Raw genomic sequence first — 14561 nt, 5'->3', positions numbered from 1 at the left:
GCGATCAACCTCGATCCTCGGTTCCGGCCTCCCAAAAATGCATACATTTTCGTGAACGTTACCCAAACTGGGCTTTGGGATGTTGGGGTCCACCATTCCACCTGTATCCAAAACGGTTTACATCCTTCCTTCCTTCCTGCCTTCCTTCCTGTCTTGAGCTTGATTGATAGCGTCTAGCATCAGAACGGGAATCGGTACCGAAACCAAAGATTGAAGCATTTCAATCCCCGGCTCTTTAATTCGATCCGTTTTCGCTTGAGACTTGCGCGGTTTGATGCATATGCTGCAATTTCTGGGAAATCAATCAGGCCCAGCTCGATCGTATGCGGAACGGATCTCGCAAAATGCTACACCCAAATCGCACTGCTCAATTGTGATTAATGTGATTGAAATTGAAGTGCCCGAACCGTGATGGGTCTGGAATGTGCTTTGGGAGGCGAAAATAAATCACACACACACACTGCAGCTCAACCTAGTGCTGCGGAGGAACGATTAGCAGGTGCTTGCCACAGCGTTCATATGCGTCGTCGTAGTTCGCGAAACTACACATCCTACCTATCCGGAAGCATCTCTAACGTCTGCTTCGCTAGAAGATACAAAAATCCCTTCCAGGTCTCGCGATCGACCCTTTTACCCTTCACGGGGATAGGTTGTCGATCGAAATAATTGCAATCATATCTTAGCTCCCCTGGTAGTCGCAACCCAAAATTATAGGTTTCCGCACGGCCGCTCCGGAACGGACCTACCTCGAAACTACCTGATTTCGAGGCGAATCACTGTTTTCCGTTCCAATCTCACTTCCGTTGCTGCCAATCGGTGGGCCGAGCGATCGGGACCGGATTTCGATGGGAAATTATTAAAATCAATACATGCCAACCGGATTCACCCGGGGTTTCTGTCACGCAGCGTAATAGGCACCTACAATTTGGTCCGGGGTTCCCCCTGATATGAAGTATTGAGGGCTTTTTTATGACCATGAAAACACAGCCCCTAATTCTCGGGCCGCACTACCTTTTGAAAAAAAAACCAACAGATGATGAACGGCGACTGTCAGCGCAGCTCGAGCTAATCATCTGGATTGGAACGTGTAATTAAAACTTTAAAACCCATCGATGCCCATTTGTCGCAGGTAGCCCGGTACAATGAAAGAACAGTACGAGTGTTAGTAGGGCAGAAACAAAAAAAGACGTTAAGAATGCGACCCAAAGAAGCTGGGAATCAATGTTTGATTAGTTTGCTAATACTCGCTGTATGTTTCTTGCATCATTTAGCAATTGATTCCAATTGAAATCGAATAATTAATGCTACTGAAGACAAAACAGCTACACATCCGCAATCAGTGTTGATTTGAATGAAGTATGAAACCACTCGATGCTGGTAGCATCATCATCACCGACATCATCATCAACATCGTCATCATCATCACCGCTTCTTCCAGTGTCTGATAGTGATTGCAAGGGGTCAGCGCAATCAAGCTGATATGAGGATGCAACTTGAACAACACAAAAAGGCAAACCTCTAAAAGCGGCGCAATAGAAACACGCTTCAACACTCAAAGCGTCATCCTCGAGATCGCGCATTTCGGGCCGCTGGTTGCCGCAACGCCAGCACTATCACACTTCACCGCACTCACAAACTAAAAGCCAGCGCGCTCTCAGTCATCCTCTGCCAAAAAGAAGCAGTAGAAGGAAACCGTTCTTGAGGGGTTATCACTTCCGCGTGCGCATTCGCAGTGCCCCGTCACACTGCCCACCAGACGCTTCCTCGCCGCTTTGCTCGCTTGTACGAGACCGATGGCACCGGCAGCGCCTAAGCCTGCTAGATCGGCTACTGTCCGTCGAGGTTCTGTCAACAATTTTATGCCACCGTGCTCGCCTCTTCGTTGTATCAACCCTTGAACGGTGTGCCGCAGCTCATCGTCGGCCCATCGGGCCCTGTTATCAGCCCTGTCGACACCATTCGCCGTGCTCGCGATTCTGTAGCAGAATTACCACACTACACAACACAGGCCGCAGCGCCGACGAGCACCAAATGCCATAACAAACTGGCCTCGACGAGGTCGTTACAGTTTTTGCTTCCATAATCAACATGTGGAGGCCGACCTCCGTGCCAACTCTGCAAACGAGGCACCCAGCCGGGTGCTACTATTTGCCCGGGTGCAGTAATTAACGCTCTCGCACCACTTTCTGTCAAACAATGAGGCAACCGGAGATGGAGATGCAAGTCAGCCATCAATTGCATTATTTACACAACCTACCATGCTGTCCGTGCCATTTCATGCTGTTGCATCCAATGCTTTTATCATACCGGATTCATGGTTTGTTGATGATTGTTGCAAGGTTTTTATCGCTCTTGATGACACATTTGACAGCACACACACCAGGACATTGAACTTTCGATTGTCAGCCAAAGCTCCCTTAAATGGAAGCTTTCCTTATGTTACGTAAACCACGAAATTGAGATGCTGTGCGCAAAAGCTGCTCAACATATGTTGTGGTCCTGTTCCGACATCTGGTGGATTTTAGATACATTTAACATCATCAGTATAATCATTAATTTAAGGTACTAAAACCTTGAGATTCGTGAGATACTATTTTTAGTTCAATTCAGTTGAGATCTCACAAATATTGGAGTGATAATTCGTGACCCCTGGGCTCTTTGTGAGCAATATAATTTGAGTAACTTTACAACTTTCATAAAGCTTAAAAGATCTTAGGATCTGCAAATCCAGTAATCCGTCTCAATAGACCCTTTTCCCCTTTCTCCCAAAGACAGTAAATGAACAACACAGTGGATTATATAGTTTGCGAAATATTGTAACATTATCGCTAAGGTTTTCTATTTATTATTTGGATCGGTCTCAGTAATAATTTACGTATCTTACACACCTACATCGTGCTCTACTGGTAATGCTTACAGATCTACAGAATAGTAACATAATATACATTGAATTGTGCTAACTATATACAGAATAATCCTTTCACATTGCTGCCTATGTGCCTGCCATGCCCCATCTTGAGGGACATTAGTTATCGTTCTCCTGGCTATCTGTCTAGCGTTGTCATGCACGACACCTTGTCAACGCGACAATCCCCTCGAGAATACACCCCTGCTCTGTATGAGATCAGTAAAAAAGAATACTTGTGTACGACGTGTACGACGCAACGGCGTGCGTGTCCGCTGCATTATACCCTAATCGATTGTTTTTGGCTTTGGCCTAACGCTTCCTTCACGCCGCGCCCGGGCGATACTATCGATCCCGGGGCGACCCATCGGCAACGGGTCTCAACACTTTGGTACCTGCACCCCTCCTATCAATTACTCTGCCCAAAGGGATACAGCGGGTACAGCGGGTGAGACACACTATCCCTGGCATACTATTATTGCTCTGCTGCCTGCCTGCCCTCTTCTCGAACGAGCCTCCTTGCGTCTCAGCAATAATTAGTAAGTAATAAAAACAAATATCAGTCTTTGTAAACATTGTCCCAGATTGCCGGCAAAATGGGGAAAACGCAAAAAAACCGCTGCACCGTACAACGGGCACACATACAATGTGTTTTGTGTGTGTGGTATCGATTGTAAAATAATAGATACCTTCCCTTTTCCCCATTCCGGCTTGCCTGTGCTGCTAAAACCTGTTAAATTGCTCTAACTGTTGCATACACCCTGGGAATTGGAATTGAATTGGAATGGATTCGAAAGATCCCTTCAAGCTCGTCCTATGCGCTCTCGCTCACTCGTTTGCTCTCTTGCTATCTGTGTGCTGGTGATCGTCATCGCCCTTTCCCTATCGATCATCATCATCATCTTCTTTCCCGTCTCTCTTTGGTTGTATGTACATGGTTCATCCGTTCCCTCTTTCCTTGTGTGTACTTTCGAGCCCAATTATCTGTGCCTTTTCTTCGGCACACCTTTACGTGTGCTCTTGGTGCTGGGATTACGTTTGGCTTAACTCTGTATGGCTATGGTATGCGTTAATATCCTGCAACACAAAACCTCGGACCGTTTCTCGGTATCAGCTTTTCTCTGTTGGCGACCTCTAATAAAACCCTAAACATAACCTAAGCTTTGCGCACGCGGACTACGACGGTAAGGAACATCAACACCTCTCTCCCTCTTTCTCTCTCCCTCTGGTTAGCCTCTTTATGCTTTCCCTCCCCCCCATCGCTCTATCGCTGCATGATCTCGTCGATGGAGAAGCCGAGCGATCGCTTTGGGGTCACCGTTGTTGGACCGGCCGGTGCACTCGTCGCAGTGGCCGAAGTCGTTGCGTTGCGCCTGGGTGTATGCAAATTCGCTGCAGCACTGTTGGCATGCTCCAGCAGCAGCATCTGCCGCACATCCACCCCCATTCCATCGCCATCACCTTCCAGGTCGAGCTGTTCCTCCTCTTCGCCCTCCATCTCACCCTCCTCCACCTCTTCCTCCTCTTCCAGCTCTTCTTCCTCGTCGTCAAAGTCTTCGTCCACGATGATGTCCTTCTCCTCGGCTGACGAAGAGGACGACTTCTGGGACAGATCGAGCGCAGGCCCATTCAGTACCGGTTCGATCGATCCGCCCAGTGGAAGACCTGCCGAGCCCTGCGGTTGGCTGTGGCTTTGCATGTGCGTCTTCAGGTTCGCCCGCTGGTTGAACGTGCGGTTGCAGATCGTGCACTTGTGCGGCGCCTCCTCCAGATGGGTCACCTTGTGCACGGCAAGGGTACGCGATTGGCAGAAGCCTTTACCGCAATCCGAACACTTGAAGGGTTTCTCCTTCGAGTGGATGTACCGATGGTCGCGCAGATGGTCCTGGCGCCGGAACGCCTTGCCGCAGATGTCGCACGAGTACGGCCGCTCGTCCGTGTGCGTGCGCTCGTGGATCAGCAGATTGTACGACTTGGTGAACTGTCGGTTGCAGTACTTGCAGATGAACTGTTTCTTCGGGCGTGAGCTGCCACCTCCACTTCCCGGTCCACCGTGGTGGTGCCCGGGCAGCTTCAAGCCGGGACGACCACCGGCCAGCATCGGGTAGGGATGGTGCCCATGGTGTCCGACGGCCGGTGCGTGCGGGTGGGCGTGGGCATGCGGATGCAAGCGCTGCTGGTACAGGGCGGCATTGCGAATCCAGTGCTGCATGAGGGCGGCGTGCGGATGGGCATAGGCACCGGGCAGGGTTGCGGCGGCTGCGGCGGCCGCTGCTGCCGCCGCTGGATGATAACCGGTTTGCTGGAGATGTTGCTGCCAGAGACGCTGCTGTTGCTGATGCTGCTGTTGTTGCTGTTGCTGTTGCTGCTGCTGCTGTTGTTGCTGGTACAGGAATGCGGCCTCGATCGGGTTTGTGGAGGGGGCGGTCACGATTGTCTGCGGGGCTTGCTGTGGCACGAACGCTCCCACCAGATCTTGACCGGCTGGATGCTGCTGTTGAAGAAACTGCTGTTGTTGCTGTTGCTGCTGCTGTTGTTGACGCATGGTGACTGTCCGCGAACGCTCCATCTCGTACTGATACGGATGATAGTGGTTCAGTGGAATGTGTCGCGGCGGTGTCGAGTGCTGGGCCGACGGGTGATGATGATGATGATGATGCTGATGCTGGTGATGGTGTGGTGGTGGTGTCGTTCTGATGATCGTTTGCGAACCGTTCAGCCCACCAATACTGTCCTCGGTGGGTGTGTGTGGTGGTGTCAGTATCGGGGACACTGTTCCGGCACGCGGCTCCTGCTTAATGTTGGCGAGTGTGAATTCGGCAGAAAAATCTAACGAGAGAAGAAGAGAAAATCCAAACCAAAACCATTAACAAAACCGTTCTGCTGTGCACCGCGCTTTGCAGGCCTTCTTATCACTTGCTACTAGTGAACCCGACACCAAGGGCAGTTCAAATCACAAACCGGATTGTTTACCATCGCGGTTGTGTGCGGGAAGTGATTTACGATTAATTCCGTTCAATTTTCAAATCATTTCACCACTAAAAAGGAAAACTCCAAATTCCCATTCACACGCAAACGTACCTGGTGATGAACGGGCGTGCAGCTCCTCGATGCTTATCTCACTGCACGACGACAACGAAGACGACGCTGACGATGCTGCTGATGATGGGACCGATTTTACAGACATTTTACACGACGGTGGACACGGCTGTGTGCGCTAGTGGTCGCTGGTAAAACAAACCGCTGCTTCTTCAACTCGTCACTGCAGTAGTACTGCGCACTGTCGCATTCAGCGTGATTGTTTGTTGAGTCTTTCTTCTATCGCTTCAATCGCTCTTCCCGCTGCACTGTGTTGCTCAATGTTTGTGTCTTCACTGACTTCACTGCAATGTCGCACTTGTGTCACAACACGAAACTGTCTTTGTAATGCTACACCGAACACTCACACAAAGTGCTTTGATCAAGAAGCGGGTGCACTGTTTGCTTCGGAGCACGGAAGCGCTGTGTGTTCACTGTTCCGCTGCTATCGCTTAACTGAACTACCGATCTGGCAACCGTACGGTGGTTATCCTTTTGACACGGGCAGGTCCTGTCTGCTGCTATTATCCTTCCTCTCCTGATCCTGATCCTTTTTTGGTCCTCTCTATCTCTCCTTCGCATTCGGCTCTTCTTCTCTATTTACTCCCTCACATAAACACATACACACATAATGCGCACACACACACGGTAGGCCTGTCCGGGAGCAGGTAGAATGTCATGTCAGGAGCTTCCATACACACGCACACACCCACACATACACGAGCAGTGGAACGCGTGTGGAGAGAACACAACAACAACAACAAAAACACCCTGCCTCGTGGAGCTAGATGTTTAGACAACAAGTTTTCGGTGCAAAATGAATTGCTACTAAACATCCACATGAACGAAACTTCCCAGAAAGCCACCCCTGGCCCGTGTGCGTCGAACCAAAGAGATAGAGAGAGAGAAAGAGAGCGAGCGGGCGAGCGGATTCCAAATTTGAGAGAAATGGATTGCTTCTCGCTTGTGCAAACCGTTGCCAGTAGAACAACCCTTCGCTCCATCTCTTTCGCACCTTTGCTCTGGTGAAGTACAACACCCGCCTACTTCGACCGCACTCAAGCGGAGCTTCAATCCGGATTGGCTGCGGTGCGAGCGTGCGCATCTCTACGGCCGGCCATGTTTTGCCGTTTGCGCAAGCGAGACATTCACCGTGCAAGGGCTTGTGCTCTCGTTTTATCGCGCTGCAGTAAAAGTGAGCCCTGTTTTCCTATCCTTGCATCTACGCTAGGCACTGCTAGAGCTAGTAACAGGGGTGTTTTTCCACCCTTCCACCCTTCGGCTGGGTTGGTGTGCACCATGCTCGTTCTCCCTTCATCCCGTGCGCAGGGATAACGTTTGCACGACCAGTTCGGAGCTCGGTGGTACTGCTCCTGCGTGCTTCTGCTGCTGCCGACTATGCTGCTGCTGGTGCTGCCGATGTTTGCCTTCCGTTCCATTCCATTTTTTACTCCTGCCTCCTTCCCTTCCCTTTTCCTACCTTCTATACCATCCATCCAATTTGATTGTCCTTGCACACGCCATCTCCCGGGGCATTGTTTCTCCGCTTGTTGACAGTAACATTGCCAATTGTTTGCCTTTCCGTACCGCTCATGTTATGTTTTATCTCTCCACTGTCTCACACACGCACACACACCACTCGCAAGGATGTGAGGCTTTATTGAATTCCCTTTTTCTCAATTGCTTCCCATTTTGCCGCTCAATTTCGCCCCTCTTCCGTTTGCCCTTTCCTGCACCTACGCACGTCAATGCTGCAATTGCAATCACCATAAAATGGCACAAAACCTCTACATACTGGCACTCGCTTCGTTGCCCCGAAGGAACGCTGGGTCGTCGGTTTTTGTCAACATAATTAGTATCCCTCTCGTGGCCGGCCGTCACGCTCACCCGCACATCGCACTTGCACAGAGCCATACCAGCCAGCCTCCCCAACGATGACATTCCCTTGCTCCCTGGCCATTAATTAATAAAGCTATAAAAACTCGCACGACCAAACGTTGGCTCTAGCGAGGACAACGACAACGACGAGAGCAAACTGATGCTGCTTCCTCTGAAGGCTTCTTCGGCTGCTGCTGCTGCTTCTATTTCGAGCATACAGGTTCACTTTATGTTCGTCCGTGCACAGTAAAAAAAATCTGGCTGTTATATATCCGACCCAGCGTACGGCCATTTGTGAGCCTGGGAGTCGATTTACGACCCACCCACAAGCTCGTTGGAACCGACCATTTTCGGCAGGATCGTATCCTTTTATTCATTCTCGGTCACGGGAATCCAGTCGGTGCTTCTGATTACGATACTATCGTGAGGCCTTTTGAGCTCGATTAACGACCCAAAGAGAGTACTTACTTTAGAAAAGTATGTTGTTTAAATATGTAGGTCCTAATTAGTGGGAATACGTTCACGACCGTTCACTTTATCGTCATTAACACCTTCATTTCTCATCGTCAGAACATTCGGGCAATGGAAAATATTGCAAAACTTATCAACCTCAAATGTTTCTCGTTGCTTCCTTCGGTAATGAATAGCACGCAGCTCAATGATATCATCGTTCACACCGGCCGATCGGGTGGTCCCGAAAGATTGCGGCTTCGATGAAACGGGGCGGTACCGTGTTTCATGTTCCGCATGCCGACAAACGCGCCTTATCAGTGCGAACCGAATAAGGTAGTCGTATATGGATTAATTTGGTCACCTTTTCCGCCATCATCGTTTTTCTTCTTATCGCAAACAACTTCTGCAGCCTATTAGCAACCATCAATGGTCGGTGTGTGTGTTGTTGTGATGGCCGTCCCCAGCAAGTCTGCGCTTTTGGAGGACATTACAAACAACACGGACACGCATCGTCTTGGCGAACGCAGAAAGAAAGTCAACCTTTGCTAACAAACCACGATGGAAATTCCTTTGCAAGAATAGCAAACTGTCGCATCTGTTTAAACAAAACCTCACACACCGAAGCTTCAACCATAACAGTACGCGCACATGAAATGTGTGAGGTACTTTCACCCGGTGAACCGATCGGATTACCGAAAGGCGCAATACAGAAAGGTACAAAATCCTTTCCACGTGAGGCGTTAACTGAGCCGGAATTAGTGGAACCGGGTGCTCTCCCGGCCCGCCTATCTGCAGTTTTGGGACGGACCACTTCAACCCGATCGTGTCTGGGGTGGCAAATCCTGCACCGAACAAATGGAAGGTAGTTGGATCGTTTTGCTTGACCGAAGAGAAGCTATAACGCCTTCCGGCTGCCACACTGACTGTTGTCGTTCATCATTATGGTAATGGTATTTCCCAGCATCGTTACGAACCATGTCCCACACACGGAGAAGCATCAGGAGAGCGCTCACCGTGACAAACCGAGCGTTTTGCTACCTTTCAGACGACACCGGGAGTTTCCACCGGTTGGAGTGATTGTTTATGTTTTGCTTTTAGTCAACGCTGCGCCCACGTTCTGTAGTCGCTTTAGGCTTGATCCGATCCTGACTTTTACCAGACTTTTTGGTGTTTCAGAGCGGAATCTCCCGGTCGAAGATAAACACAGCCTCATGTGTGGCTCATTTTTGGCCGTCTGTTGTGAGAGATTTGACGTAAACAGAGAACGTAACCACAATGAAATGCCTGTAAATTATGTTACTTTCCCTCCATTACTTATACGCAGCACAAAACACTCCTCCTATAAGCTGCGCTATGAACCTGCTATAAACTGCTAATTATAAAATATTCGATTAATCTTTTCCCCATTCCAACACTAGTCAGAACCTCTTCCAGTTATGATCAAATAATCTTATAATTTATACCACATCGTTCATACATAGGAATAGTTCTGCGCCAAACGTACGCACGACCGATGCCGTAGATTACAGGAAGCTTCGCTACATTTGCCATGATGCTATTTAGTCGTCATAGACAAGTCACGTTCTAGAAGCCACATATCACGAACTGCATGCCCTGCTGTCGCAGCTAGAACAGAAGTGGACGTGACTTTAAGCAAGTTATAGACAACATCATACCGCCATAGCCATGAGCCAGACTGCGGTACGTAATTCTAGAGGGTCAATCGAAAGGAAGTGAGCAGCAATCAATTAAATCATGTCTATCGATAATGGACGTACAGTTCAAGGGTTGTGTCCTAACGGATATTCTACCTACAGTGTGGTAAAAGAAAATGAGACAGTTAAGCCTGATATTTAAAAAAAACAGTAATGAACCTGGTCAACAATTGGTATAATATTACAAGGATTCGAAATTGCTCTTTAGCTTCTATTAGTATTTTAACTTTATACATGTTCGTCTAAAATTCATTAATATTCAGTTCCATTTACGTCATAGCAATTGCACCGTACTGTGTCACCGACTAGTTGAGATCATTAGCAAGCAATCAAAATGAAACCCATTCCACCTTATCCAAACAAGCGCAAAAGCGACAGGCACGTTCGACTAATTTAATTTCCCGTTTTCAATCTCAAACCATTCGCCTAAAATAATCACTGCTTACCACATCATGCCCCTCCTTACTGCACGTTGCGCGATCACTTCCAGCCAAACACCATCTTTGACACAGAACCACCGTAATTAGTTATCCCATTTTAGGCTTCAAAATCACATTCCCACCACAACTGCGAACGATAGGATATGGCCACAACTCACTTCATCAAATTGACAGCCAACGGAGGGAACGGACTAACTGGTGCAGTATACACTGTTGCGACAATAGACGCACGGAGCATGCAGTAAATCTGAAATTGGCTAGCATTGTCCCAATAACACGCCAACACACACACACACCTTTCCTCTTCACGGCATCATTTGACTCCATAAATGGTGTTCGCAAACAACGGCCCGGTTTGAATTAATTTCGATTTGTTAGCATTAGAAATTGGGAAACGCCTGGGAGGAAGGGAGTGCAGACCTATTTGCCCTCTTTGAACAAACCGAACGCCCCTACAACATGGAGGACCATGTTTGGCGGTGGTGCAGATTGCAATTAATTACACCGGCAAAGCACAATCCAATGAACACTGCGAACACTTGCCGAACGCCGGTAAGCGTACTTTGGTGCATTTATTGCATTGTTCGGTCAGGCCACCCTTGAACCGCCATGCATCCCGGTGAGAGGACACCCACACCAAAAAGGTGGCCACACCCGGCAAGTGGCTGAAAAATTTCACACCTAATCATCGTTCAGGACATGGTAAAGTGTCGGCGTGCTCGGCACACATCACATTCCCTCCGAACTTTACTACATTCAAATGAAGCGTACTGGCGCCAGCGGTCCTGCCTCGTTGTCTGGCAGGCGAGTCTAGAACACGAGTAAAAAAGGACGAAAAGGAAAGTGAACCTAACGCTAGGCTACAGTGCTACGAATTGCGAGATGATGGTTCTCTCTTTCCTTTGCAAGTCTAGTGCAAACAGTAACAAAAAAAAACACCCGCATGTTCTTACACCAAACCGGGTGCCACGTACGGATCGATCATGTTGCATCAAGTGATTTATGCGAACATGCACCGACACTGCCGGTCGATTTTTCATCCGATCCCGCTGCAAATACGGTACAAAACGATGCTACGAGAGGATTGCAAAGCGGCGCTTCAGGGTAGCACAATGCATGTCCCTTTGTGCGCCTCATCTTACGGACCGTGGCGGTATTCGAAAATTCAGTGAAACTCTAAAAGTTTTCTATTTTTTCTCGCAGGTCCTTTTTTTCTAAAATTGGAGACATTGCCTTTTTCTTCGGTGTGAAGAAAAGTCATGGAATTTTATTATCAAAATAATGCTTATGAAATATGTTTGAAATTTAAGATAATGCAATTATTTCCGAAGAAGACTATAAGCCAGCAGAACCTATTAAAACCTATTTTTCAAACAGAAAGCAATTTGCAGAACAATCTGCTGTTCCGAAACCCCTCTAGGAGGATCAACAAATCGATTTATAATCTTTTCATGCCTTCAAGTGCCCCGGAATAGTGCAGTCGTACGAGAGCAAATCGTACCGTTTCCGTTCACACTACCCAAAAACGCCCAAAACGCCACTGCCGAAAGATGAACAAGTGCGGCCAGCATCACCAACCAAAGAAAAAGGAGACACACTGTCCGCGTATACATGCTGTACATGTGGGAATAGAACATCACTTTCCCGCTGTACTTTTCCTGGTACTTGCAACCGATACCGGCTACCGGACCACGCAGGAAGGAGCCTCCAGTTACAGGCACGGCTCCGATTTCACACATCGCACACATCGATTTTTCGGACCATTTTTCTTCTCCTTTCGGTTTCGGCTGCAACCGAAGTACAACGTCACGCATACTAATATTGCCAGTCCAGTTTTGCCTGCTTTAAAGTTCAAGCCACACTTCAGCAACAACTACACGCTGGGAAAATCAATAGTTTTCCACGACCTAACCCATTACATGCTCGAGATTCCCCGCAGTGAATCGGCGTGCTTATCTTTACTGCTGCTGTACTTCATATCGCACTTTCATGCTACGCAGCCAGTCCCACTCGCTGGATGAACCTACGCAATACATATTCCCTATCATCGTTCTGCTGCTACTGTAATTATCGTCACCAGCTGTACCATCTCATTGTGCGGGGATCGCGAGAACAGACAAAAAAAACCCTCCGATTGCTGCTGGGAAAATTGCTGAGACCCAACAAGAACCTCTTTTCCATTTCCTTGAGATAAACTATCAGCGCATCTGCCCACAGTTGCTTTGAAAAAACAGAAGCCGAATTAGTCCCTACACAGCTATTTGGTGGCTTGTCTGGAAAATAAAGTGTTCAATTTATTGACTTCCAGCAATGGATTTCCCCTTTCACACGAAGTGCTTAGGAAATCTACTCAATTTGCTCTCACGCGTGACGTATAGTGATAAGAAAGATTGAGAAAATAGATGTTTGGAAACACAATATAAGTTGTGCTTGCAAATTGTGAAGTTATTCATAGCATTTAGAACCTGAAAATTTAAACCCAACATTCTAAACGTTCTGCTGCAATCTGCCCAACATTAGCAGCTCGTTTTTGCTTAACCTTTCATTTAACTCTCCTTATCAGCACCATCACCAAGTGTTTCCCTACTTTAAAGCTTCCCCTAACCCTAAATGGGAACTTTTAAACAGAAAACCGATGTCTTCCCGATAACAACTACCGTACTCGCTGTACCCTCCTGCCAATGCAAAGGGTTCACCACCATGCATTGCGCACTACGGCTTGATTTGTACCGTTTTGCGTTTTTTCCCGCGCCCTTTCTGACACGATTTCAACGCCGCACGAACCCGATGGAGCGATTGATGGCATTGATAATTACAAAATTCAGTAGGAGATAGCAGATACCGGAGCGCGGCACAAAACCCCGCCATCGAACGGCGCAATCACATGCGCTATCGCCTTCCCTACCCTGCCAGGCGCATACCGTTTTTGGAAGCCATACGGTACGGGGTTGTCTGGCGCGGCAAGCATCAAACACAGCACAGGAAAGAGCGTTATTATTTTCGACTACACCTCGAGTCACACATGCACGAGGAGAGTCTGGTGTCTTGTCGTTGATGGCCTTATGGCTTGGTTTGTTTGAGCATGTCACTGTTTGTACTTCGCGCTGTACATTTTTCGCAGAAAAGAAGGTGACAAAACACGCCTCGCAAGGGTTGCCAAGCCTTCTGGCCGCTGGCTGGTGTGGACTTTACACTCCAGCTTGCAACTCTATTTCCTTGTGGCGGGACATTTTCTCCCGTTTACATACAGGCTGCTTACAGGGTGCCTGTTTCTGTTAGCCTACCGTAACCGTTTATGATAAAACAGACCACATCATCCCCCCTTGTGCTATCTCTCACCCTTTTGGGGGGACTTCCTAAATCCAGTGCCCTCTGTTATCAGGTCCCCATGTTCACAAAACCCTCCCCAAAATGGCTGACTCCAACGACACGCGGTCGTGGTCGAATGGCGGCAAACTGTCTTTTGTAGCATCGACCCCTCGCCCCACACTTCCTCCTTTGCCATCCTCAGGAACATTGTCAAACCATGCGGCTGATGTAGAGATACCACCAACCAAAGGGAAACTATGCCGATGTTTGCCGCCGTCGTACCACACACACAAACCTCCACGCGGTTACCGTAACTACCGGTTCCATGTAATGGATAAGTGACGGTTGTTTCTGTTTTTACATTCTCGCACTCATCACCGCCCAGCCAGGCCACACGCAACCCATGGGGTGACAATGATAACGACATTTAAGGCCACTTTAAACGAAGTGAAGAACGACACCACCCCCGGGGTCTGAGTTTGATCGAGTGGTGAGGAAATTCCGCGAATTGTTGACTAGTCTGGTGCTGGTTAGGCATTTGTAGTTCCGCTCGCTCAACTGACTCAAGCACACCAGCCAGTGACGACAGCGGGCGTTGATTTGAAGGTGTGCGAACGACATCATCAACTTGATTACACAGCCCTACTACTCGAAGCTCGGAAGGTTTGTGCTTCTGTTCAGGTGAACTCATCAGCAATTCCAATGAATTATTTGTGATGCATTCTCAATTACTTAATGATACACGTCCCAACGCTGCTGATAGTGTGATCAATAAATATATTA

General features: G+C 48.3%; 1 protein-coding gene across 1 annotated transcript; it reads right to left on the bottom strand.

The window, feature by feature from the left end:
• Positions 1-2795: 2795 nt before the first annotated feature.
• Positions 2796-6800, bottom strand: LOC120901653 (protein odd-skipped). Its single transcript, XM_040309774.1, has 2 exons — positions 5987-6800; positions 2796-5734 (listed from the first exon to the last, which is right to left on the bottom strand). Exons 1-2 carry the CDS (start codon positions 6090-6092, stop codon positions 4170-4172), a joined length of 1671 nt encoding a protein of 556 aa, XP_040165708.1. The 5' UTR covers positions 6093-6800; the 3' UTR covers positions 2796-4169.
• Between the last annotated feature and the right edge of the window lie 7761 nt (positions 6801-14561).

This window comes from Anopheles arabiensis, chromosome 3, assembly GCF_016920715.1.
Source record: "Anopheles arabiensis isolate DONGOLA chromosome 3, AaraD3, whole genome shotgun sequence".
In the NCBI taxonomy this organism is placed as follows: domain Eukaryota; kingdom Metazoa; phylum Arthropoda; class Insecta; order Diptera; family Culicidae; genus Anopheles; species Anopheles arabiensis.
The sequence above is the reverse complement of the archived record's forward strand: the minus strand, read 5'-3'. Positions and strand labels throughout refer to the sequence as shown.